At 47.7% G+C, this 27972-nt stretch overlaps 1 protein-coding gene across 3 annotated transcripts in view; it reads right to left on the bottom strand.

The window, feature by feature from the left end:
* Window positions 1–7009: 7009 nt before the first annotated feature.
* LZTS1 (leucine zipper tumor suppressor 1) overlaps window positions 7010–27972 on the bottom strand; it is a 50509-nt gene continuing 29546 nt past the window's right edge. For 2 of the 3 annotated variants that reach the window (XM_058720416.1, XM_058720417.1), the window contains exons 2-4: window positions 16094–16571; window positions 13775–14578; window positions 7010–11216 (exon numbers count right to left, since the gene is read on the bottom strand). In XM_058720416.1, the coding sequence (XP_058576399.1) occupies window positions 10545–11216; window positions 13775–14578; window positions 16094–16438 (1821 nt within the window). In that variant the 5' untranslated portion in view covers window positions 16439–16571 and the 3' untranslated portion in view covers window positions 7010–10544. The remainder of the gene's footprint in view (window positions 11217–13774; window positions 14579–16093; window positions 16572–27972) is intronic. The other variant, XM_058720419.1, reaches the window with a different exon arrangement.

Genomic DNA, 27972 nt, shown 5'->3' with positions numbered 1-27972 from the left:
ATGCGTTGGATTGTGTCTCCCAAAGAGAGACATTGACGTCCTAATGTCCTAACCCCCAGTACCTTAGAATGTGACTTATTTGGAAATAGGATCATTGCAGATGTAATTGGTTAAGGTGAGGTAACCCCTAATCCAATATGACTTGTGTCCTCAAGAGGAGAGAGACACTGAGAGTGACATGTGCAGACAGGAAGGCACAGGGGAGGAGGCCAGGGGAAGATGCCAGCAGAGATTGGTGTGATGCTGCCTCAAGCTAAGGAACACCTGGGGCCAGCAGAAGCTGGAAGAAAAAAGGAAGGATCCTCCCCTGGAGGCTTCACAGGGAGTGAAGCCTTGCTAACACCTTGATTTCGGGCTTCTGGCCTCCAGAACTGTGAGAAAATAAATTTCCTTTCCTTTAGGACATCCAGTTCGGGGTGCTTGTTAGGCAGCCCTAGTACAGTAATAGACCCCTAAAAGGTGGGTGGCATTATCCCTATTTAAGCAGGAAACAAGCTGGAGAGTTACCATGACTTTGTGGACTTCCCTGGGGGACCAAAGCTGAAGTTGTGGGGCCTCTGTTGTTCACATACCACTCTTCTCGGCATAGTTTCACAAGGACCTCCCTATAAGCCCAGAGCAGTCTGTTGTGACTAGAGGAGACCAGCCCTGGTGCCACCTCCACAACCCCCACCACCATGACTAACCCCATGGGAATTAAGGTGTGACCAGGGCACTGAAACCACATGATGAAATGGAAAGACTAGACAGATCAATCTCCTTTTTCCCAGGATCCCCCCTACCCCAGCTGTTTGTGAAGTCGGCCTCATGATTACTCCTGTGTCAGTCTCCTCAGCCTAACATTGGCCCTGAGTGCAGAAGCTGCCTCCCTCTCTTCCCCTGCTCTTTCTCCACTCAGTAAATGCTAACGGACTTCATCTCTTATGCAGGGTGTGGTTGGGATTTGAAAGCTATTAGCACCCTCAAGGAGCTTACAGTCTGAAGGAGACCAGGAAGGAAGATGTATTTCGACTCCTTCCAGGCTCATGAGCAGCAGGAAGGCAGCAGTACCAAGACATGTCCTGGCCCAGAGCACAGACCCTGAGGTCATTTCTGTCCCCGCTGCTGAAATGTGGCTGTCTTCTTATGGCCTCTAGGAAATGGGGCAGTAAGAGCACTGCCGACCTGGGGCATGAGGGTCTTTGCAGGCTGTAATATGACTACTGTAAGACCCCTCAACCCCACTGCTATGGGTGTCCTAATAGGTCAGAGTGAGGGTGCTGGGATCCAAGGGGTAGGGGGGTGACATCCCCACCCACAACCCAGGCCCCCTTAGTTACTGTGGAACAGCCCTCATCGAAGTTTCCTTTCAGAAATTTTGGCCACTAGCATTCCAGGGAAGGAAGCCAGTTTGGGTAAGCTCAGGAGATACAGATTAGAGCACAAGAGGGAGAGAGACAACCAAGGGGGAACCAGGAGAAAGTATTGTTCCAAAGGTCATTAGCCATGTGGGGGACCTCTGTGGTGTCCCCGTCATTCAGTATGCCTGTGAAATGGGGATACCATATATCACAGCTGCCATGGCTCCTGTGGGACATGGACCTGAAGCCACGTAAGCCAATGTGCTTTTCCTCACAGGCTTCAGAGCTGCTGGGCTCCCTCATCTCTGTGACTCTGAGAGAAAGGAGGGACAGTTACTATGCCTGCCCTTTTTGGAACACAAAGCAGGAGATCCTTCCCCAGCCCAGTCCTGCTCCAGCCTTCTTTCTAGGATGCTGAAGCAGCCTTAATGATTTCTGCTTGCCTAATTAGGCTGTTGGGTGGAGAGCCCTTAGCTCTCCCCAGACCAGCCTCCCCACTGTCACAGTCATTTGTCTCTACACCTTTTTCCTTTCCTCTGTGTAGAGCACAATAGTCTGGAAATGTCTACTTCCTCTGTCATTTACTACCTGGGATGGCTTTACCAGGTAGCCATAGGGTAAGAGACTTGCCATGTACCCTCCAGATCTCCAGGACCATGTGGGTACAGAAAGCCAGGGTCTTTGGAGTTAAGACATTTGCTCAAGGTCACTTGGGGGAACTGGCAATGGAGACCCATGGGAAGTCTGACTCCCCATCCAGGCCACATCCACTGTGGCCATGTTGCTGCTGGGCCAGCTTGTGAGGCCACTGCTCAGAGGTTAACCACAGGTGAACTGTCAGCCTGGTTCTATGCAACCCAACACAACACGACACAACACAGCACAATCCCCCTTAGACCTCCTTCCCTTGCCAACCCTAACTCTGGCTGGACCAGCTGCCCTGCATATGCCTAAAGTTCCACCACTGGAGAATTGCTGGAGACATCCAGGGATCTTTAAAAAGTGTATGTCAGGGGGCGCCTGGGTGGCTCAGTTGGTTAAGCGGGCTGACTTCGGCTCAAGTCCTGATCTCGCGGTCTGTGAGTTCGAGCCCCGCGTCGGGCTCTGTGCTGACAGCTCAGAGCCTGGAGCCTGTTTCGGATTCTGTGTCTCCCTCTCTCTGACCCTCCCCCGTTCATGCTCTGTCTCTCTCTGTCTCAAAAATAAATAAACGTTAAAAAAAATAAAAAAAAAAAGTGTATGTCAGCTAGGCACACTGGAGATATTTAACATATGTTCCTTCTCTCCTCTGTAATTTGTCCAACTTCATAAACAAGTTTGGTTCTTGGCAGTAAGCATTACTGAGCATCTCTACAATTTTATTTTGGAATCAGGAAGAAGGGAGTTGTGAAGGTAGCCTGTATTTCAGCTTTACACAGCACTCTTAGCTTGGTCTTGGTGTCATCCATGAGGGCTTGGAGGGTGGGACGGCTAGAACTAGGATGGATATCATGCCATCCATAATGCTTTTGCTTGTGGTGCAGTGTTGTGGGAGGGTGGGTGGCAATAATAAGGGTATAGGGAAGAGAGGGAGAAGACAGAGTAGGGAACATGTAGACCATGGTGGATGGCCTAGATACCCCCCTCTAGGAAGGTAATTTCCCACCTGCTGGGAGTGTAGTGGCTGCAACTGTCAGCTGAGTCCCTCTCTGAGATTTGCTCTTGGCTCCAGATAGCTTCCTAGCCCATAGCCACACCTCTTCTAAGGGGGCCCCAGGTGATGACTAGGATGGAGGTGAGGGAGTTGAGTAAAGACTTTGTGTCATGATCTCACAGTTCATGAGTTCAAGCCCCACATTGGGCTCTGTACTGACAGTGCAGAGCCTGGAGTTTGCTTTGGATTCTGTGGTCTTCCTCTCTCTCTGCCCCTCCCCCATTCATGCTCTGTCTCTCAAAAACAAACATTTTTTTTTTAAAAAAAGTGAGAGCTTGTGTTGTGGCTACAATTAAGTCCCACACACTGGGGGCCACCATTCTATCATATGTAAAATACAGGGTTGTTATAAGTGGTAAATGCAGATGCTAGCTTGAGAAGCCATCTAGCCCCCAGCCCAGTAAAGGTTAACTTCCCTTCTGCTTAGCATGGGCAGCACCCCCTTGCCCTAACCCCCTAGCCTGCTCTATTGTACCTCTGTCTTCTTGCCTGGAAGAACTGGTCAAGCAAAGGGAACTTTGGACCTTGAACACTCAGGCTATACGTGTACCGCCTGGCTCTGGGCCTCCACTGGCCAAGAGAGTGCCAGCAGCTGATGGGTCTTGATGGCTCAAACTGTCCTGTTACTTTTGGTTTAAGGAATTTAATTTGTCTCACCTGTCACTGATTACAAACACCATCTTAAGTCTACTTACAACTCAATTAGCCCTTATTGAGGTGGTAGGGGGTGGCGGGCCCTGAAGGGAGAATACAATGGGGACTTGGGGTGTGTGCATAAATGTGTGCTGGTGCTGGCACTGGAGAGGCTGCCCTTAGTGGGGTGGTGAATAGGATTGTAACTGGGTACCCTGGGCATGGGGTTTTGGTCAGTGTCACAGGCTGGCTCCAGCACAGACCTGCTCCACCACACCCCCTAGCAATTCCTTCTTTGTTCCTTTCTTCTCCCAGCTGTGCCCTCTGTCTCTCCCAGGGGTTTTACCCCACAAGCCAGCTTTCTGGAGTTGAGAGCTGGGGAGAAAAGCTGAGGGTGGGGGAGACAGTCAGCTGTTCTTCAAGGGGTGGGGTTTTGCTGAGGCTGCTAAGAGTCTTGGGCATCAGTGTAGTTCAGCATAGCTGGAAGCAGTAACATTATACTAACAAATAATGATAGCAATAAATTATAGTATTAATAAAAATAATAGCAATACTTTAACTTTCAGTGGGCATTATCTCATTTAATTGTCAAAAACAACTGTCTGAAGCACAGGGAAGTTAAGTAACTTATCCAACTATGTGAGGCTTGCACCCACAGACCGCAAGATCATGACCTGAGCTGAAGTCAGACACTCAACCAACTGAGCAATCCAGGCGCCCTGACCCAAAATTTCCTTTATAATTTTCATGTGTGGAAGGACATTTGATGTTTCAGGCTTTTTGGTGATCTTCATTGGAAGTGATGGGAGGAACTGTTTCTGACAGAGAGGGAGGTGAGGGCTGTTGTAGGAGATGTTTGGGGCAGTAAGAGAGAAGGTGAGGTGGGAGAAGCACTGTAAGTCCCCTGTTAAGGTGTCTGCGGAGGCCCCCAGGAAAGGGGAGATTCCTAGGAGAGGGAACTGGGGTGGGCATGGGAGGTCCAAGTTAGGAAAGGATGATGACCCAGTCTCCCAAAATATTGACATAAGAGGACATTTTGTTTTTCCAACCTTCCTTTTCCTATGCCAATTTCCCCCGTGCTGCCTTTCCATACAGTACCACCAATGCCTGTTATCACCCTGTTAATTTCCTTCATGGCACTTATCTAAATTGAAAATCATCTGATTTACTTCCAGAGTATAAGCTCCATAAGGAGAAAGGCCCTTCACTATTTTTGTTCACTTCTGTATTTCTGGTATCTAGAACAGGGCTTGGCATAAAGTAGAACTTAATAAATGTGTGTTGAATAAATACATGTATGTTAACACGAATGAATGAAATGATGAAATTTCAGGACTTGCGATGCCTGGGTTGGGGAGAAGTTTGGAAGCAGTGTGACCTTCTTCATATAATTCAGAAAGCACCTGATGCAGAGGCTGCCTGGGGACAGTGGCCGCTCTGCCTCCCACCTCACAGGCGCAAGTGTGCACACTATGTTCCTGGTTTTATGAGGACCCTGAGACTGTGCTCCTAGTACTGGACAGGCTGAGGCTCCAGCTGCTTGTTTTCTGGAGAGGAGGAGCCCCTCTCTCTTTTTCTTTCTCTCTCTCACCCCCCCCTTTTTCTAAAATAATAAGGAGGTCTGGGGGCTTAAGAAAAGGCTTGTGTCCTCAACAGCACTTCAGGGGAAGATGGGCAGGAAGAAGGCTTTGCTCTCTACTTTGCTGCCCCTCCTACAGCTAAAGCAGTCTTTAGCCCCACACATTTCGAAGAGTCCTGCTTTTCTATTACTCCTAGCCTGGTGGACAGAGAGAGGCTTGTTGGAGCAGCAAGTAATGGGGTTGCTAGAGAATGGCTATTTCTATGCCACATAAGAAATCACCATGAATTTAGTGGCTTAAAAACACTGCCATTTAATGTGCTCATGGTCCTGAGGTCAGGATTCTGGAAGGGCAGGATGGGGGGAAGCAAACCCCTGTTCAAAGGGGGGGTCTGCTGGATCAGCTGCACTTAGCTGGAGCCTAGCTGGGACAACAGGATTACTCCTGCTCAATGGATGATGACTGACCCAGTCTGATGATCTCTCCAGCATACCAGAGGGGCTTTTTACTTGGCAGCTCAGGGCCCCCAGGAATATACATTTGGAAGCTTCCAAGCTTAGGTTGCTTTCGAAGCTTAGGCTAGAATGGGTTGGGCATCACTTCTGCTGACTTTAATTGGTTAAAGTGAGTCCCAGGGCCTGCCAGAACTAAAGGGGAGGGGCCCCACCAGGGTGTGATTAGGGGAAGGCATATTGCAGTGGCTGTCACCAATGCAATAGCCTACCCAACATGAGTCAGATCTAGGAGGAAGAACAAGACGCGTTACTCCAGGCCTGAGATGACCCCTTTGTTCCAGTACTGGGCCTTGAAATTAGATAGATGTAGGCTCCCATCCTGGCTTGGTCACTTCTCAGCTGCCTGACCTTCCTTGGCTTTGGAGGCTTACTGCACCCTGGCCTCCTGCCTCTCCAACCTTCAGTGTTGCTCCTGTCACCTGTATAGACAGGCAAGTGTGAACACCTGTCCTGGGATGTGCTTCCTGTCTTTCCCTTTCTGCTTTTACCTCTTATGTCCCATGGTTGCTCTCCAGGCACTCTCCTGCCTGCCTCCTTTCCCAGACACCCTGATCTGTCCCCTCTCTGAGGCATTGCCATCTACCCCTCATGCATTCCACAGGCTACCTTGTGTTTTCAATTTTCTTTTTACATGTCCCTTCTGTCTCCTGCCATCTGAGTAGAAGCCCTTTGAGTGTAGGATTTGAGTCCAGAGAAGCTGGGAATGCTTGCCAAGGTGAAACAGGCAGGTTGGCTTGGAGAAGGCTAGACAGATGGCCACTGTGGTGACTGCACCTTCCCAGCTGGGAGACTCTGAGGTAGTAGCAACAAGAGCCACCCTGGTCTCCTGCCAAAGAGGCTGGATTCAATAGGCCAAGGAATTGGCTGGTGAGGTGAGCAGCTAGAACATAAGAAAGGGGAGGCCGAGGTTAGGGTTGGTGGAGGGGTTCTCTTTTGGAGAGGACCCTGTGCCTTGCAGACAACCATGTCCCTTAGTCTCCTTTTCTCCTTCCTCAGGATCAGTCCAGGGTCTGTTCATAGATAAAATCACAGGGTTGGAGAGTAGTAGAGACTGGCTGGAAGTCCACATGATGCCAAGGCCCGTGCTTTGCCACCAGCCAACACTGCCTTCATCAAGGCTGTCTGCACCTCTCTCACTGTCAGGTTGAGATGTCACCTTTCCCGTTCCAGGTGGAGAAGTCCCAAGGAGCTGCCATGCCACAGCCTGGAAAAGTAGGGTAGCTTGAGTAGACAAAAGTGGTTCTAGAGGGCATGAGAAATGGCATTCTTTATTCATAAATAGAAACATAAAATTATCAGAAATAGTTTACATGGCCATTTTTGGGCATCAAAAATAAAACAAAGCTGTCAAAAGCAAATCAATCAAACAAACAAAATAACAAGAAACCACCTAGAGAAAAATAACTATGTGCATATTCTTCCAAATGCCAGTCTGTCCAAAGCCAGCCTTGACTGGAGGTTCTAGCTCTGCCTGTGGACTCAGCACAAGACCGACCACACAACAGGTGAGGGAAGCATCCACTGTACAGGGTTCACAGCTTCCTGCCACAGCAGCTCTGGCTCAGGAGAACTCAGGATCCATGGGGAAAGCCCTCTCCCAAAGCTGCTTGCCCCAGCCTGCCTTCCCCTGGGTATCCCTCTCAGCTGGGCCGAGGCAAGAGCAGGGCAAGGAGCAGAGGCTCAGCAAGTGCTTCTCAGGGGAGAGCTAGCTCTCCCCGGTCCCTGTAGAGTTCAGTGCCTGTGGAGGCCAGAGTGCAGCCAGCAGGACACAGCAGCCAGAAGAAATACCCCCAGGGGAACCCTGAGAGAGTCTGGTCATTGCAAGGCCCGGAGGCAGAGTCCCCTTCTTGGTGAAGTGGTGCTGGATGCTGCTTGCTATCTCTTTGTAGGCAGCCAGAGCATTTTCAGACCAAGCATCCTTTGGAAGAGCAGAGCCAGTGGATCTGACTGAATGAGCAAGTATGCCAGCAGGAGTGTTCAGAGCAAAGGGCAGCCAGCTCCTGCTGGCTGGCCCTGGGCCAGACCCTCTGCTCTGAAGCCCTGTCACCTGACTTCCCAGTCCCTGCTCAGCCTCTGTTGTTCAGAGCCTCCTTCCAGAAAGGCTGAGTTTGGCATGGGGAAGGGAAGAAAAACCACATGGCAGTGAGGTCGCTATGTTACACTGTTGCACTCTGGTGCCACTTTGGGCTACTCTGGGGCCTTGGGCTGGTGGCAGACCAGGTAGGGCATCCATGGTTTGGCTTTAGGTCAGGATGCAGAGTGCAGGGCAGTGTCACACCATGGTGGAGTGCAAACCTTGCCCCTGAGCTCCCTCCCCTGGGCTTAGCACACACCTCTTCTCAGGCAAGGTCTTGAGCAAAGAGTGCCGGCCAGGATTTTGGCTGCTTTTTGGGGGTGGGGAGTGGTGGGGTATCTCCAGCCTGGGAAGGAAACAGCAGCCCCTTTATCTCGTGGCAATCTCACTGAGAAAAAGGACTCAAACAAGGCACAGGCTGGTGAAAATAGAGGGAATGAGGGCCGTGTGTAGGAGTGCGGACAATATAGACTCCATTTTTGGCCCTCCATCTTGTTCGTGTTCACTTGATGGCCTCTCTTGGGAATACGTGTTCTGGGCCCCTCAGAGATTAACATACGTACCTTAGACATGCCTTCCAAGGCTGGTATTGGGGGAGGCTTGTTTCAGCCTCCCATGAATCTGTTAGAACACAGTCTTTCCTCTTCCTGATGAACAGGTGGTGCCAAAAGATCTAATTAAAGGTTAGCTGTCAATTAGGTGCATGCAAACCCTTTGATATTACTATAATGCCCTTCTGTGTGTTCCCTGGCTGTATAAAATCTGTGGACTAAGGTCCAGACTTTGTGGAGAATAGCTGTGTAGAGTGCCTGGATCATCCCCCACCCTATTCTGTCAGTACATTACCCTGAATAAAATTCTGTGTAAACTGAATGGAGTCACCTGCTTTGTTTTCTGGTCTCAAAGTGCCTTCTCAGTTTGGGAGATAGTATACCATCCCTGTTCCACTTTCTAACAGTGTGGCTTAGGGAATGGGATATCTTTGACCTGAGGGTCTGCACTGTGCCCTGTGGAGGGCACTGCACTCCAGGCAGGAAGGAGGCTTTCAGTCTATCCGTTTCAGGTTTAAATCTAGCCTATGACTAAGAGCAATTGCTTGAAATTCCAGAAAAGCTTCTCTGTCACATGAAGGCAGCAGGACAGGCACAGTTTAACCTCAGGGACTAGAAGGCAGAGCCAATTGCAGAGAAGGTGGCCCTGCCCTCAGCCCAACTCAGAAAAAACGTGGTGGCTCTGGAGGAATGGGGGCTGTAGTTGGGGTGGGGGGAGGGTGATGAGAAGCAGCTCCCACTCCCACTCTGGGTCCTGAAAAGACTGTGGTCAGGGAGGCAGAACCAGGGGTTTGGTCTCAGATTGCTAAATACCCAGACTCTCATCCCTCCTACCTCAGTGAACCCCTCTCAGCAAGCAGGCATGAAGCTCAGGAATCCAGCAAGGCTTGGCTGTCCTAAGAAAGAACAGCAGCTGTAGCTTGAGTCAAAAATAGAACATGGAACAGTTCTGGCTGCCTGCTAGATCTGGCTTGCTTCTGAAAAGACAAGAAAGAAAAAAAAGACGAAAGAAGACCAAAAAAATTTTTTTTTCTCTGAACCAAGCAACTGAGAAACTCTACCATTCTCTCCTCCCCCAGCTCTACACATCTTTAGAAGAGAAACACCAGCACCCCCTCCCCGCTCCGCCTTCCCCTGCCAGGTACTGGCCCAGCCCCCAGAAAGCTGAAGCCCTCTGGTTTCTTTACAGCTGGGGGCTCCTATAGGGCCCAGGTGGAGGGAGGCTAGCCAGTGGCCCTGGGGCTGTTCATTAAGACTGTATTTGTGCCTCTTCTCTCTGCCTGGGGCTCTGGGGACTGCTCCTGACCTATAAGCCACACCCACCCTGTGTCAGGTGCTTTTAATCTCCCCCTCCCCAGGGCCTCAGTGTCTATGGCTTTAAGAAGAGTGGTCACTGAAGTCAAATTTGGGCTACCAGTTGTCCAAGGCTGCTCACCTCCAGTTAGCAGGGCCCAGCAGGGTCTGGTCATTACTGCCTGGCTTCTCCCTCTAACCTTCTCTGGGCTTTGCTGACTCTAGACATTCCTGGGCTGCCCCAGCTTTCCCCTCCTGTCTGTGGCTGTCCAGAATTGGGACAGCTCTGATGTTGCTAAGCAAGGTTCCCCACACCTGACTACAAGCCCTACAATTCGGAGACCACAGGAGAATAGCTCAGGTTATAAACAGGTCAGGATCCAAGGCTTATGGTCACAGATGGCTTCTTTCTATTCCCAAGGCATCCCAATGTGTCCAGGGGCAGAAAGGTAGTTGTGGGAACACACAGAAGGGAGTTTCTGTCATGGGGTGGCCATTGGCCAATATGGCAGTCACCATCATCCCTGGGAGAGGGTCTAAATATTTTTAAACAAATGACAAGGTTTAGGGATCTATTAACCAAATGATGGAGATCCCTGGATGCATCTGTTGGGAAAGCTAGAGGTCTGGTGGGCTGGAGGGATGGTAAATGCTGGAATGTGGGCAAGGGTTGGAAAAGTCATGTAGCAGTCCTTCTCCTTCTCTCTCCTCCCCTGTTGGGTCCCAGGTCTGTGCCTTGGGGAAGGCTTCTCTCGGAGACATGAGTTATTGAGCAGGGTAGTGGGGAGAGGACCCCTCCTTGACAGGCTCTGTACCCCTGCCTCCCAATGTCAGGTCCCAGGCTCTCCCTCTCCCAGGAGGCCCCTCAGATCTCAGTGGCTATGATATCCTCGTAGGGGATGTCGGCCCCTTCAAGGTCAATTTCAAAGGCCTCCCCTGCACCGTCCCCATGGGCCAGCTGCTGCAGGGCCTTCTCCAGGCGCTGATTCCGCTGGTACATGGCCAGGTAGCTCTGCTGTAGCTGCTTCTGGTACTGGATCACCTTCTCCTTCTCCTCCTTCCACACCAGCCGCTCATGCTGGAAGCCTGAGGACATCTGGTCGTGGCCTTGCCGCTCCTCCTTGAGCTCTGCACGCAGCCGCTCCAACTCCCGCTGCAGGGCGGGGATGTCCTCAGAGAAGGTAGTCCCAGGCCCTGGCCCTAGCCCTGGCCCCAGAGACACAGCTTCCCGCTGCAAGGCAGCCTGGGCCCGCAGCTCCAGCAGCTCCTGCTCCAGCAGGTTCACCTTCTCTCGGAGAAGCTCAGACTCATTTTTCTTGCGCTGAAGCTCATTCTCACAGACCTCTAGCTCCAGGCCCTTGGTGCGCAGAGCACTCTCTAAATCCTGAGTCTTCAGCTCCATGCCCTCCAGTTTGCCCCGTGTGTCCTTCAGCTGTGCCTTCAGACTAAGGATCTCACTAGCCTTGGTGTTGATTTCTGTCTGGGACTCCTTCAGCTGCTGCTTCAGAAGAGAGATTTCACCCGACTTCTGGCACACCTGCCAAGGATTGGGTTGGGAAGAAGAGAAGGTGATAAGATATAAGAGGTCCTTATCTGGGGAGAGTAACATCTTAACTGCCTAAAGAATTAGGCTGGTCCTGACATGGTGTCTCAAGAGAGTTCCCAGGCATGATGGTCTGGGTGACCCGTGAAGGCCAAGCCCCTCTCTGAGGTTCCTGTCATTCTGTAGTCTTAGTCTGTCCACATGCCTGTCTCAACCCCAAATTAGAGTCTATATCTCAATCAGTACCCAAACCCATGGTTGTGTGTAAACCAATGCTCACTACTGGTAGCTCCATCATCCACACTTAACATTAATGACCTTGAGTTCCATGTCTGGCAAACTTCTGTCATTCATGTTTGTGCCCACATCTTCTGACCTCACCCTTGTGCATACCTGGCTCCCCTCCTTCTCTACTGGGGATAAAGACTATTTTCAAGCATTAACTGCTACACGCCAATGACCAGCTACATGCCAGTGACCAGCAACATGCCTGCCTCAGAGACAGTGTCCAATTCAGATCTGCCAAATGGCAAGCTACTATGTTCTCCCCCTGCCCCACCCCTCCACCATTTCTATTCTTATTCCCCTTCGAAAGTTGGCCAAAAGCAGCAGACAAAATCAAAGGCACTGATTCAGACCCATGCATCTCTGGGGTCTTGACCATTTGGGGTCATGGGTGGCTCAAAAGATGACCTAGACCAGTCTGGTTGGCTGTGTCACAAGAATGTTTCCTGCTGGCCTGTGGGAAAGCTGGACAGAATGAAGGTCAGAGCCTGGGCCTCTACAGAATGGATTCTTGGAACAAGACCAGAAGCTACCTTAATTTTTCCTCAATTCTCTCATAGTAGGAACCCCCAACTCCTTGCTCTCATGAGCCACTTATGAAGCAATGCATAACCTCATCCACAATGCTTGTGTGGGACCAGGAATGTCTTTCTAAGGCAAAACCTGTGTTTGTTTCATGGAGGGAGCAACATAGAGTCATGGTTGAGGCATGGGCCTGCTTTTGAATCCTGGCTCAACCACATATGTATATGATTGGCTGATCTTGGTGATAGTATGGGGTAGTGATTAAAAATGTGAACTTTGGAGCCAAATCATTAAATCAAATCCTGGCTCTGATACCTATTATGTGGTGATCTTGGGCAAGTCATTTAACTAGTTGTTTGCTACTATAACCTCTGTGTTGTCAGTTTTCTTAACTAAATTAAGGATTATTTATAATAACCCTACTTCATAGGGTTATTATAAGGATTAAATGGGAGAACCTAGGGTTTGGCACTTAATAAACACTTGATAAATTACTATTCTAAATATGTTTGCAATATATTTATGTGATATTATAAATACTTATTTTATTCATTGTTTTACTGTCTAGACTGGACAATCTGGGAATGAGGTCACAGTGATGTCTAGCTTAGCTGGGAATTGGACAAATAAGCATGGATGCCTAGCACCAGGACGAGCTTATATCTTTGAGGTGCCCCAAAATGTCTCTGATCCCTGGCTGAGAAATGATAGTTAGGGTGGGGTCTTCTGTGCCATCATCAATAGGAAAGAGGAAAGACCCCTATGGCCAGCATCCTTTCCTCTGTGGGAAGCCTGGCAAATAAGTGATTTTCCCTTCTCACCTGTCCAGTACCCCCATTCATCTCTTTCATAGAAAGGATCATTTTCCTCTCTACTCCTGATAACATTTGTCACTCTAATTTCTAGAATGAGTACAGAAAGCTCCAGTGCAAACAGGTGCTTATGTTGCTGAGGTTGTGTCACCCTGACCTGGGGTGGCACTGGTCTAATCAGACACAATGCCTCCTCAGTTCCTTTCCAGGGTAGGAGTCTTTGGGGAGAATAAAAGAACCACCATGCCCATACCCCTATCTGTCCCCTGTGCCACCTTGAGAGGCCCTTCAGGTGAGAAAAGCTATTTTCTGGAGATCAGAATGTGGGGGTTAGCTTCTCCAGCTAAGCCAGGTCCAGATGCCTCATTTCCAGGTATGGTGTGCCCTTCTCTTGCTCTTCTATGTTTCCATTGCAGCCCACCAACTAGAAGCCCCACTTACAGTTCTGTGTAGAATGGCCCATTCTGTCAGTGATACCTGCCACAAATGAGGTCACTCTTACTAGTGCGTGGGGTCCCTTCTCTCAAAAATAACAAAGTCTGCTCTCTTGTGGGCTCTTGAACCAGCGTGAATTCATGCTCAGGCATGACTTGTGTTTCTTTTGAGCTTTCTGCAAGCAGATGAAGTGGGTCGGCCCTCAGCCCAGTGAGGCCTCTATTCCCTCAGTTCCAGCTCCTCAGTCAATGACTCAGTTAGCAAACTGAATTCTGGAGGCCATGAGGCCCTGAGGCGGGAGAGAGTAGGAAGCTCACACTAATTGTACTCCCGACATGGTTAACCATGGAGCCCTTTGTTTGGGTCACAAGGCTGGCACTCTGGCTCACTTTGTCTGGGCAATTTGTGTACACACACCATGGGCTAGAACCTGGAGGAGAAGTGGGGACTGGTATCAAATAGCTGACCACCCCAAGCCCCCACCATAAGCCTCACCTCCCACTGAGTCTCTTCCAGTGCAGGGGCAAAGCTGGTCTTTTCCTTCTCATAGGACTTGAGCTTGGTCTCCAGCAGGTCCTGTTCCTTCATGAGGCTCTCAAGCTCCTGCCGGAGCTGCCTCTTCTCCTGCTGGAGCTGGAGCACCTGGAGGTGCAGCATCTGCTGTGTGCGCTGGCTCTTCTGTGAGGCTTGCTTCAACTTGCCACTGCACTTCTGCTCCAGGCAATCCAGCTCCTCCTTGCAGCGCCACTGCCGTTCTTCATAAGCCTGACTGGAGGCCAGCTCCTTGTCCTCAAGGCTACGCTGCAGCTTCTGGAGTGCTCCCTCCCTCTCCAGCAGCTTCTGCTCAAGCTCCTGGATGCTGCACTCATCTGTGGAGATGGGGGAGCGGATGCATGAGGAAGCCTTGTCTGCCTTGCTTGGGTGGGCCAGCTTGCTGCCCCCATCGGAGAAAGACAGAGCCTTCAGACTCATCATGTTGCTGTCCTGGAGGATGATGCCCTGGGTGATATTGTGGGCTGAGCCCCCAAAACGGCTGGTGGGCCCCACTGGTGTAACCAGTGGATCCAACTGGTAGCTGCTGCTGGTGCTGTGCGTGGGCAGGCTAGACATGGAGTTCCGGCCAGAGTCAGACAGTGCCCCAGAGCACAGACTGGGCTTTGGATCCTGTTCCTTGGGCTTGTCTGGAGGGGCAGGGTGCAGCTGGTGGCTGGCGCTCTCAGGGGATGAGTGGAGGATAGCTCCTGACCGTGGCAGCACAGGCTTGAATGCTGTGGGCCTCACTGCACCTTTCTCTGACCCCTGGTGAGGAAAACAACCATATTGATTCCATGTCTCACTTCAACTCCCCTCTCACCTTTCCCTCCCTTGCTGGGTGTGTGTGCTGGCCACACAGCATCCTTTTTGGTAATAACCATAGGCAATCTTGCCTGTTGCTATGAAGCAGCTGAATATGGTGAGTCTCTCTCAAGAAGGAGGAATTCCTTTGTGGGTAGGGGATGTACTTAAGGATCACTGAGTTACTTTGTCTTACAAATTACTAACCTGTCATCAGCTTGTCCCAGACCTTGTGAGATGATGAATAGCATCTTTAGGTTCCCTGGCTGAGATCCCTAGGCCAGGGCTCTGGTTCTGGGTCTCTGTGTGGTGTAGGGTAAGGGCATTAGGCTCAACAAGCATGGTCGACAAGCATCCCTTCTTCACCTTCACTGCCCCTTCCAGTAGGCCAGAAGCAAGAATACTGGCTGTGACTAATATCAAAGGGTTGGGAAGACCACTTGCAATAACAATCCTTTTTTTTTTTTAATGTTTATTTATTTCTGAGACAGAGAGAGACAGAGCATGAGTGGGGGAGGGGCAGAGAGAGAAGGAGACACAGAATCTGAAGCAGGCTCCAGGCTCTGAGCTGTCAGCACAGAGCCCGGCGCGGGGCTCGAACTCACAGACCGTGAGATCATGACCTGAGCCAAAGTCGGCCGCTCAACTGACTGAGCCACCCAGGTGCCCCAACAATCCTTTCTTAAAACTGTCATTTTCATTGGAAGAGTACCTTGCAGTCTACAAACCCTTTAAATTTGGAAAGCTTAAAGCTCTATGCAAACTAAGTGGGTCACTTCCTAGCATATCAAAGTCATGGATTCATCCCCCCAGGTGGGGGCATGTGATTAACTAGGGAAATTGTTCTCAAGTCCACTGGTTGGGCCCATGAGAACTTGAGCTGGCATAAGGGCTGGATTTCTGACTTTATAGGCCTCTTTTTACCTCATCCCTGCTAAGCTGATGATAACAAACTCAGTTCTTATCCCACCGAAGACACTTTCAAGGCCTGGCTTGAGTGAGGAGCTGCTGCACCACAACAGCAGCAAGTGAGGGAAAGGCCCACCTCCAGGAGTCTGCTAGCAGCAAAGCTGCTAGCTCTCTACAAGCAGACTCTCCATTGGCTCTTCCAGATGATAATAGAGCTCCCTCCCCTTGCCATGTACTTGAAAATGCTGCTGTTGGTCCTGTTTTGACAATCCAGAGTTCCATTCCAGTAGGGCTCAGAAAGGCTTTCATTTCTCTTTTGCTTTTTGTGTAAGGGCTCACTCAAGACTTCCAGTTTAGGGGCATGACCAGTGCTTCAATTCCCTCGTCCAGCCTTTGATCTCTGTGGTGTGACTGCGCATTTCCACCCTCACCACCACTGCCCTGGCTTCTTGGGTTTTTAAATGTTTGTATCACTGCCTTCATTCCCATCCTTGCCCCCACTCTCTTCTTCCCATTTTGCTCTCTATTGCTTTTCCAACCCACCCACTCTTACCAAAGACACTTGCTTACCATTTCTAGCTGACTGGAGAAGGGCATAAGCTTGGGTGGGGTGGACGGGCCAAAGTCCACCCCAGCCTGGCCGCCTATGTCCCCACTAGACAGTGCAGTGTAATCTGGGTGGTGGGAGCCCCGGGCTTTCTGGCTGACCTTGATGTAGAAGAAGTCTTCACTCTTTCCCATTTTGGAGCTGGACTTGCCATGGCCTGAGTCCTGGGAGAAGCCAAATCTCAGAAGCCCATCTGAATATCGATTGAGTTTCTTGAGATGGGAGGACTTGCCCAGCTTGTACCGTGAAGCTCGGCAGTGCTTGCCATGGAAGCTGTGGCCAGAAATGAGGCTACTGACACTACCCATGCTGACTTGGGGCTAAAGACAGACAGGGCAGAGCAGGGATCTGATGTGGCTGCAGCAGTAAGGGGCAGTCCTGGTACCAAGAAGAAGCTGCGGTCATAGCAGAAGCCTCACAGAACCTGGGAGAGCTGTAGACCTGTAAGGGGACAAAAGGTAGAAGTCAGCCTGAGATGAGCAAGCCACGGCACAGTCCTCAATGGTGACTTTCGTGAGGAGCTGCTCTGATGGCCAGATCTGAGCAGTAGAGAAATGTATGCTTCTCCTGATAAAAACTCAGCCTTGACTCTGTTACTGGACTCTTTTGTTCACTCTTCCTTTGTCTACTAATTCAACAAACATCACTGAGACCCTCCTTTGGGATGGCCCTCCTCTAAGTCCTGGGATACAGTAGTGACTAACATGGCTATTGTCCCCACATTCATGGGGCTTGTGTTCAATGTAGTGTGGACAAGCCATCAACAAATCAATGTTTACCATCCTTAGGATATATGTGCTGGGAGCGGGGAAATAAAGCACAGTGAGCAGCATAGAATTCTGGGAGGTCATTATTTTATACAGGTGGCACAAGGGAGGCCTCTTTATTGGGGTACTGCTTGAAGAAACCTCAAGAAAATGAGGGAGCAGCCATGTGGAAATCTGGGGAAGAGAGATGCTCAGGAGCCTCAAGAGCAAAAGCTCTAAGTCCCTGTGGTAGCTTGTGCTTGGCATATGTAAGATCATCCAGGAGACCAGTCTGGCTGGAGGATAGTTAGCAATGGGGGCGGTGTACAGTAGTCAGAAGTCAGAGAACTAGCAGGTTCCAGGAAACATAGAGCGTGGTTGGCCATAGGGCTTGGACTTTTACTCTGATTGAGATGAGGAGCCCCTGAGTGACTCTGAGAAGCTTATTACTTGATCTGACTTAGGCTGTGGAGGGTCACTCTGGCTGCAGGTTGGAGACAGTGGGCTGCTGATTGGCCTGGATGGAAGTGGTGGGCCAATTACATTAGGTGAGTGACTAACATGGCTGGGCCAGGGTGGTAGCAGTGTATTACGTTTTAGGTATAATTTTAGAGTTGAGCTGATAGGATTTGCTACTGGACTGGATGCCAGACATAAGAGAAAGAAAGGAGTCAAGAATGACTTCAATGCTTTGTTTTTTAATGTTTATTTATTTTTGAGAGACAGAGAGAGAGTGCAAGCAGGAGAGGGACAGAGAGAGAGGGAGACACAGAATCCAAAGCAGGCTCCAGTTTCTGTGCTGTCTGAGCACATTGCCCGACACGGGGCTCGAAGTCACGAAATGTGAGATTATGATCTGAGCTGAAGTCAGACACTTAACTGACTGAACCACCCAGGTGCCTCCTTCAATGTTTTTATCCAGGCAACTAGAGGACATAAGTTGCCATTTAATGAGAAACAAAAGACTACAAAAAGAGCCAGTTTAGGATGAGATGGGGTGTAAAGTAGGAGTTTGGTTTAAGACATTAAGTTTGCAGAGTCAATTAGGCATCCAAAGAGTGCTGTAGGGTAGGCAGAAGGATGGGTGAGGAGCTGTAGATTTCCATGTAAAAGTTGTTTGTTCTAGAAGCCAGCTATGTCACTAGATGACTTCACTACAAAAGTAAAGGCAGGAAGATAAGGGAAGTCTGAGGACTGGTTAATGAAGGTCAGGAAGGTGAGGAAGAATCAGAAAGAGAAACTGACAAGGCTCTAACTGATAGAGGAGACATAAGAAAGAAACTGTTTCATAAGGATGGTGTCAAGTGCTGCCGATGATGACTGTATTGGTCAATGGATCTGGCCAGGTGGAGGTACTGACCTCGATGAGAGTAGTTTGGGTGAAGGAGTAAAAAAAAAAAAGACTTTACCAGAGAGCGTTCAGGAGAGAAAGAGGAGGGAAATAATTGTACCCTCAAACATTGAGAAGTATCTTCAGTTTCGCAAAGTGATTCTGAAACACACTTAACATGTTTTTAAAAGTAATAGGAATGTACAATCTAGTAATCTCACTACTGAGTATCTACACCAAAAATACAAACACTAATTCAAAGGGATACATGTACCCCTATGTTTGTTGCAGTGTTATTTACAATAGCCAATCTATGGAAGCAGCCTAAGTGGGATGGATGGATAAAGAAGCTGTGATATACACATGCGCACACACACACATGCACACACACACTGGAATATTATTCAGCCATGTAAAAGAATGAAATTTTGCCATTTGCAATGACATGGATGGAGCTAAAGGATATAATGCTAAGTTAAATAAGTCAGAGAAAGACAAGTACTATACGACTTCACTCATATGTGGAATTTAAGAAACAAAACATGAACAAAGGGAAAAAAAGAGAAAAAGAAAAACCACAACACAGACTTAACTATAGTGAACAAAGTGATGGTTACCAGAGGGGAGGTGGGTGGGGGGATGTGTGAAATAGGTGATGGAGATTAAGGACTACACTTGTCAGTGATGAACACCAGGTGATATATGGAATTGCTGAATCACTATGTTGTACACCTAAAACTAATATAATACTGTATGTTAACTATACTGGAACTAAAATAAAAAACTTAAAAGTTAAAGGAATGTATTTTATAATCAATGCTTAACATAACAATAACCTTGCCAGTCACCACATAGAAGAATACACTGGGATGTCAACACCAGCATATTTGTAGATTTGGACAAATCTCTAAGCATAGGTCACATGATTTTCAAAGCTGGGAAAAACTGTGGTTGTCATGCATTGTGAAGGAGTATTTCTCAGTCAAAAGACAGATGATGGGAGGGAAACCATAAGTTTAATAAAATGGGAAATGCAGAAGAAACTCTTTCTTCTTTCTTCTGCTCTAAATTACACTGTCAATCCTAAAGTTGTGAAAGAAGTTCCAGGTGGGTTATAGAGCACTGTACGTGCACAGTGAAAAAGAACAAGAAGACTCTTTAGACTCTGAATATGAAGGCTTGAACTCAAACTTGCATTGTTATCATGAATTATAAAATAGTTATGTTATGAATAAATGCATTCTATATTCCATTAGTAGAAACTAAACACAATACAACATCATGGTGTAAGTGCAATGTATGTTTTCTTTGAAAAGCTTTTTATTAAATTGATGGCCTTTTAGAATCAAGGAAACACAATTATGTCTACTGATAGGACTGTTATGAGAAGTTTATAAGCACCAAAATAATCTAACAGGTCTGGTATGCCTACTGAATGCCCAGTACCTAATAGGCACTCCACAACTGGTAGGTATTTTCATTGGTATCTATCATTGCTCTCTCCAGCATTCATCACCCCTATGTTATCCTCAATGCCTCACCTCATTTTCCAGAACTAGTGCTCTCAATTCCAAATGCAACTTTCCTGCACCCCAATCTCTAATGGTATTACTTAGGAATACAGAGTTCCTCTGTTAATTTAACAGCTGACAAAGACAAATTGTGTTTTTTGTCCCCCACATCATCTATCTTTTGCTTAGCTGGGACTTCAGATCCTAAGAAGTTGTCCAAATGTAGGAAAGCTATTTTTTTAATTTTATTTTTTCTTAATTTACATCCAAATTAGCATATAGTGCAACAATGATTTCAGGAGTAGATTCCGTAATGCCCCTTATCCATTTAGCCCATCCCCCCCCTCCCACAACCCTTCAAGTAACCCTCTGATTATTCTCCATTTTTGCATTTATGTTTTGTTCCCCTCCCTGTTTTTTACATTATTTTTGCTTCCCTTCCCTTATGTTCATCTTTTCTGTGTCTTAAACTCATGAGTGAAGTCATATGATATTTGTCTTTCTCTGACTAATTTCGCTTAGCATAATACCCTCTAGTTCCATCCACGTAGCTGCAAATGGCAAGATTTCATTATTTTTGATTGCTGAGTAATACTCCAGTGTGTGTGTGTGTGTGTGTGTGTGTGTGTGTGTGTGTGTGTATACACACCACATCTTCTTTATCCATTCATCCATCGATGGACATTTGGGCTCTTTCCATACTTTGGCTATTGTTGATAGTGCTGCTATAAACATTGGGGTGCATATGTCCCTTTGAAACAGCACACCTGTATCCCTTGGATAAATACCTAGCAGTGCAATTGCTGTGTCGTAGGGTAGTTCTATTTTTAATTTTTTGAACTCCATACTGTTTTCCAGAGTGAGGAAAGCTATTTTTGGCCCAAAGACTCGCCTGCACTCTGCACATTACACTACTTGGGTAATGGGTGACTTAGTTTGTACCTACCCAGTACACATTTATGAATATTTATATATACAAAGTTGTAGAGATACAACAGTTGGCTATGGCATCAGACAGATATGGATTTCAAAATTAACCTCTGTGAGGTTTCTTTGCTTATAAAATGGAAAAAAAATAACTATTTCATAGGACCAACATGAGGATGAAGCAAACTAACAAGTGCAGTGCTTCGTACATGATCAGTGTTCTACAGATGTATGTGTGATCAACAGAAGTCCAAGATGAGGGTGCTGTCCTCAAGAAGTATATAACATAGTTGGAGTATAACTATAATATTGGGTAGACATATTGCATGAATCTATTTGTGGCTCTCTTGCTCCACTACCATCCCCTCTCAGGTGGACCCTCCTCCACATTTGTCTTTCCCCAGTCTGTTCTTTCTAAACATCTGAAGTGTCACAGTATCATGCTCCCTGATGGAAACCCTTCAAAGATTCTAATTGTTCCTAGAATAAGGCACTGGGAAGAGCTTGGTGCCTGCTGCTCCAATCTTATCTCACCCCATTTCCTACTTGCTCACATCCACAAGTATAACCAGACTTGTCTCTCCTCTGTTGTTGAATACACCAAACCTTTTCCCACTCAGGAGCTTTCACATCTCCTGTTGCCTCTGCTGACAATTCTCTTTCCTTAGCTCTTCATGCAGATCTTTCTCATCCTTCAGTTCTCAATTCAGATATTACCCCTGCATGTGGCTTTCTATGGTTATGCTGGAAAAAAATCTATGTCCCCATTACTATTATTCCAGCCTGTTTATTTCCTTCATAACAATTGCTTAACTTGTAATAATCTTATTTTTTGTTTATTGTGTGCATCTCCACCAGAATGTAAGCTCTATGAAAGCAAAGACTTCAAATTTATAGCTCCTAGAACAAAAATGAGGAAGTGAGGCATTGGCTAAAAGAGGTTACATGATGTGGTCCTTGTCAATTAACTGGCCAGTGGCCAAACTGGGACTTTAACCTATACCCAAACTCCATGATCTCTTTGCTACAGCACAATGTTCATGGGGACTGTAGGTAAGGCTCAGAGATGTTAGGATGGCAAAGTAAGTTTCCAAGGATGGAGGAAAGCCTGGAGGAGAAATCAAGGTCCATGGCCTCTAGCCATAGCTTTGTTTCCCTTTGGCAGATGACAACAAGGTTTTAGGGACAGGTAAGCTCCCTGGTTCACCTGAGCAGCAGTATGGATCACCTCTGATGCACAAGCACTGTGCTAGGCTCTACAGGATCGAGAGGAAGAAGACTAGTGATGCCAGGGAGCAAAGGAGAGGAGTGGGTTTAGGATGGTGGTCTCTGGTCCTCTGAGTTTATTCCTGTCCTGTAGGTCCAGATACCCTGTTCTCCACTTCCTAGCTGTTGACACACAGAGGAGCTTTGAAGTTTGAGATTATCCCCAGATCTACTTGAAGCTAAACTAATTACCTTTAAGTGTCTAGGCTTGTTCTGTTTTCAAATTGGAGAGAGCATTACAGAAATGTGGATCAATCCTAGTTCCCAAACCCTAGGTCTTTCCATCTACCCAACCCTGCCAGACTTGCTACCTCTGCCCTCAGGAAGGACAAGACAAAAGGGCACATTTGTATTACTGGGAAACAAAACCCTCCTGGCCCAGAGTACTGTATGTACTTGCAGTGAAAATAAGCAATCACACTGACCATGGAGATTCAAGAAGGGGAAAGAAAGAGGGAAGAAGGACAGGAGAGGAAAAGTAAAGGATCCATAGAACCTCTCACTAAACATGTTATAGACCTTCTCCTGCATGACCTCCTACTGACTTCAAGGTCTAGTGATGGCTTCTGCAGCATTTAATCTTTCAGAGATGAATGGTCATCTCTCCAACTATCTTTATTTTTTTTAACTTTTTTTTATTTATTTTTGAGACAGAGAGAGACAGAGCATTAATGGGGGAGGGGCAGAGAGAGAGGGAGACACAGAATCGGAAGCAGGCTCCAGGCTCTGAGCCATCAGCTCAGAGCCTGACGTGGGGCTCGAACTCACGGACTGCGAGATCGTGACCTGAGCTGAAGTCGGCCGCTTAACCGACTGAGCCACCCAGGCGCCCCACTCCAACTATCTTTAAACCTTCCTGAAGTCAGAGATGGAGCTGAAGCTTCTTTGTATCCCCCTTGGTATTGAGCACAGTGCTAAGAACAAAGAAGGTGCTTGGTACATTTTTAATAAAATCAGCTCACAGGGAACATAGGGATTTATTGAGCGAGCTTCTGGAAGGGAAGATGAAGCATAACGAAGACATATGACTTACACTGAGGTCCCACAACAGGTAGATAGGAAGGCAAGTCTATGAAAAACTAGAATCCAAATCTGGTTTCAATCCAAATTTCCATTTCTTAGACTTTGAGTCAAATGGTCACTTGGAGCAGAGTAAATTTACCCTCTCTTTCACTCCCCAGTCCTATCCAAAGTTTTTGACCAAGACAAAGAAATATAAGGCAGTGTCTGTTTTTAAGAATCTGGTTGAGAAGCAAGACAAATACACCTAGATAAAGAGTCTAAAAATCAGCACTGGTTTAATTGAAAACACAGGAGACACTGGCAGTAGTTGGCTGAATTAGAGCCAGTGTTTTCTACCCCCAGCACACGAGTGTTTTTAAATTTTTTCTTTTGTATAGAAGTGAGATAAAGGTTCTCACCCTACATCTACCTGTTATAGATTGAAGGTTTGTGCCCCCATAAAAATTGAATGTTGAAGTCATAACCCCCAATGTGACTGATGGTATTAAGAGGTAATTATTATAATATTAGTAGGCTCAGATGACCTTGAGGATGAGGCCCTCATGATGGGATTAGTGCCCTTACAAGAAGAGACCAGAAAGCTTGAACTGTTCATTGTCTCTCTCTCTCTCTCACACACACACACTCTCAATCTCTCTCCCCCTTTCTTTCCCTTTCCCTTCCTTCCATGGGAAGATACAAGAAGAAGGTGGCCATCTGCAAGCCAGGAAGAGAGCTCTCCCCAGAGACCAAATCTGTCAGTGCGTTGATAATGGACTTCACACTCTCCAGAACCGTGAGAAATAAATGTCTGTTTTAAGCCCCCCAGTCTGTGGTATTTTGTTATAGTGGCCTGAGCTAGCCACCCCATGTTCCCCCCTCCCCACACACCAGACACCCTGGCAGAAAATGCTGCCTAGGCTATCAGGTTACCCTGTTTCTGGCATTGTCTTTATAGTTTTCCCTACTGCTTCTCTGTCTTGATAGTGTTTATAGTCCCAAAGTACACAGATCTGTTCTTTGGGGAGAGTCCTATAATGGCAAGATGCTTGGTGGGAAGTCAGGGAAGTGTAGTTCTTTTTTTTAAATTTTTTTTTTTTTTCAACGTTTTTTATTTATTTTTGGGACAGAGAGAGACATAGCATGAATGGGGGAGGGGCAGAGAGAGAGGGAGACACAGAATCGGAAACAGGCTCCAGGCTCTGAGCCATCAGCCCAGAGCCTGACGCGGGGCTCAAACTCACGGACCGCGAGATCGTGACCTGGCTGAAGTCGGACGCCCAACCGACTGCGCCACCCAGGCGCCCCAATATATTTATTAACATGCTTTTTGACAATTACTTTTGGAAACTCTTTGATTTCTTTTTTTTTTTTTTTTTAATTTTTTTTTTCAACGTTTTTTATTTATTTTTGGGACAGAGAGAGACAGAGCATGAACGGGGGAGGGGCAGAGAGAGGGAGACACAGAATCGGAAACAGGCTCCAGGCTCCAAGCCATCAGCCCAGAGCCTGACGCGGGGCTCGAACTCACGGACCGTGAGATCGTGACCTGGCTGAAGTCGCACGCTTAACCGACTGCGCCACCCAGGCGCCCAAGGGAAGTGTAGTTCTAATTCTAGTTCTACCTCACCCAGCTCTGGCACACACAAAACATTCGCTTTCTGTCCCTACCTGCTGTAAATTGTTTGCTCCTTTAAGCAAACTCCCCAAAGACAGGACCTGTGCCTGCACAGTTGTGGGTCCATAGGAATAACCATCAGGTACCATTCATTAGGCCCCCTACCTGGTGGTGTGTTCTACCTGCATTATCACATTAGGCCTCAACAAAGGTTCACAGACTGGTGGATCTGTTTTGTCATCCAGCATGAGATTTAATCTTCCAGCATCTCTATCTCCTTATGCATTAGATCAACACAGCAGCTTATACCTACCTGACAGATCAGGTATTCACAGAATTAAATGAAATCACATACATGATAATGCTTGGCCCCAGTAAGAAGAATGGTACACATGGGATGAATTTAAACCAAGTGCTTGTGAAATTACAAATCAATGTGGAAAGATGCTAGAACTAGATCCTCACATGTCTTGAAGTTAAAAGAGCAGGTTTTACTTAAAAATAAGAGAACAAACTGAGAGCTGCCAGAGCGGAGGGAGATGGGACAATGGGCAAAATGGATGAAGGGAAGAGGCAGATATAGGCTTCCAATTATGGAATGAATAAGGCATGATAATAAAAGGCACAGCACAAGGAATATAGTCAATGATACTGTGACAGCAGTGTATGGTGACAGAAGGTAGCTATACTTGTGGTGAGTATCAACTTGTCAAATCACTATATTGTACACCTGAAACTAATGTAACATTATGTGTGAACTACACTCAAAAAAAACCCAAAACCTAAAGTAGACCTTTAGGGAAAGTTTGCCACCCCTCACTCCCACCCCCATCTCCCTATGGCAGGCAGGGCTGGATTCATGGGGACTTGTAGCAGCTAGACCTGCTTTCTGACTACCAGAGGGCAGCTGGGGCTTGCAGAGATGTGAGAGCAGCCCCGTGGCAACTGCCAGCTGGGGATGAGGGTGGGGAAGGGGACCCTGGCTGCACCAGGCTGGTGGGTGGGCCCATAGCCAGCTCCTCAGCAGAGGTCTCTCTGGGGCTAAATGGGACACTTACCCAGAGTTAATTGACTCTCCTTTCAAGATGACTCTCCCCCGACCCTCTGTTCCTTCCTCTAGTATATTGTCTGATTCAGCTTTCCTTGTCTAGAATTCCAATGTTTGTATTCCTGTCCTTAACCTCTCCTTCCATTTGCTGCTCTAGACGAGGGTCAGGGGCTGGGGCTGGGGCCAGGGTTGGGGCAGGTTAATCATCTCAGCTCAGTCTGCAAGCCTGCTGAAGTTTGGTTTGCTGACGCCTGGAGGGCTCCATGTGCAAAGCTCAGTACATATTTTCTGAGTGAATGGGTGAATGAAAAGGAAGAGAGAATGGAGGAGAAAGAGGGTGGGGGAGTGTGGGCAGCATGAGGAGTGGCTGAGGTCTGAGGGGGAGCATGTTGATTGAGGGTTGGGAGCAGAAGCCTACGCAGTTCTCACTTAAGTGCACTTGGGTCTGTGGAAAGGCAGAAAGTGAAAGAGAAATCACTGGCAGGCTGAGTCATACCACCAGGGTGAACAATCGGAAGCAATGCTGCTTCCCACTGCTCAGGAGGAATCAAAAGCCATTCTGCCTGGCAGCCTTTTGTGTTCAGGTCGTCAATATTCAGCTGTAGCTGAGCCTTCCTCCATCCTGGTGGGCAGCTTGTGTCTTAGCAGTGATGATTGACATTTCTCCTCAGGAATATGATTACCCACCGATCCCAACTTGCCCTTCTCTCTTCCAAAAATAACGCCACAGTTACACGCAAAGCTCATGCAAATTTAACCCCGCTGCTTTTAGTGCAGCAGCTGCTCCCACGTGAGAAAGCAGAAGGCAAGCTTCATCCACACTCATGACTCAGGTGCTACTAGGCACAAGGGCCCATGTGAGCTAGGCAGCACCCAGTGAAGAGAGTCACTTCTCTTCCTGGTAAAGGGGGAAGCATCTAAAGAACAGTGGCTCAGATCTTAAATGAGAGATTGGGTGAGATATCTAGAAGAGGGCTGGGAAACTTCCTAGGCTCCTTTCCATCTCACCTGATCAGACATAAGGGGCTCCGGACCAGTTAGGACTTTGGAGGCCAGAATGCAGGGTACAGACAGCTCCCCTTCCTGCCAAATCCTTACCACCCTAGAGTGCACACTAAGTGGGGTACCTCCTGGAAGGGTGGGTTTGAAGATAGGTCTGTGTTTGAGTGACTGACTGATGGTCAGAACTGAGACTCAGACAGTGACTGAAACGTGTTTTGTCTATTTGCCATCTCTGTGGCTGCCTAAAGTATTGTGAGGTCAAATTTAGGTTCAGTAGGGAAGAATTTGTAACAAATTAGCAATGCAGGTCATGGTTTAGGAAAGGGGTGTGGTGACACACCATTAGCTACATGACATCCCTGGTCCAGGTACCAAAGTTGGAGCCTGGTTAGCCTTTGGCAAATCAGACAACCTAGCATCTTGAATTGGATGGGAGATGTTCGAGGTTCCCACAGATTTCTAACTCTATGGAATGCCTTTGTGGCTCCACCTCACCAAAAACCCAACTCTTCTTTCATCTATCCCCAGCTCCATACTGTGGTTCTCTTCACTCTCCAGACCAACTTCCTTGGTCAGAGGGAAATACAACAGGTGACCTATCACCATTTCATCCAAGGAGCCAGTGGGAGGGGAAGGGCCACCTGAACAGTAAAAGGGCTTTAAGACCCTTCAGTGGCATCACAGAGACAACTATCTAATTACTTATGCATGAAACCCATCCTAAGAGGGCAGGAGCCTCAGGGCAATCAGGATAAGAGACAAGTTGGCACAAGATCATAGGTAGAAAAACAGAAGGGAAAAAGCTTTTGAAGCCCAGAGGTGCTGCTTCAATGTTCCACAGTAAAAGGCTACTGAGGCCCAAAGAGGTTGGGTGATTTTTCCTGGGCCACACAGCAAGGGAGGAGAACTGGGGCTAGAGACTTGGCCTCCTGTCTCCCTAGCTGGTGTTCTTCCCACTTAGGTCTTTGTTAAACAAGAGAGGAAAAAGGGCTGGAGTGGAATTATTCTATGTTGAGATATACTCTTTAAAATTGCTCAGATCAAAAAAGTCAAATCAAAGATGAAATCAAATCCACATACCCCAGCAACCTGTGACTTCATGTGTCATCACCAGCCATAAACAGGGGCTGAGGCCAGGTGAAAAGCAGTATTGTTCCATAAAAAATCAAAGGATAAGTGGAGCATCTGAGTATGGTTGGTGTGAGGGTATGACAAGAAATAAGAGGAAGAAAGAGTAGAAAGAAGTAGGCAGAGCAGAAAGACTTTTCCACCTACAAGACCCTTGTGAGAGCACCATTTAGGGAACAGAAGAGTAAGATCTTACAACAGAAAGCGTTGACTCTTCCAGAAGGTGGGGGTGCATGAGACAAGGATGGAGGGTGGATAAAGTGG

This window comes from Neofelis nebulosa, chromosome 3 (assembly GCF_028018385.1).
Source record: "Neofelis nebulosa isolate mNeoNeb1 chromosome 3, mNeoNeb1.pri, whole genome shotgun sequence".
Taxonomy (NCBI): Eukaryota; Metazoa; Chordata; class Mammalia; order Carnivora; family Felidae; genus Neofelis; species Neofelis nebulosa.
This window is presented reverse-complemented; position numbering and strand designations above follow the sequence as displayed.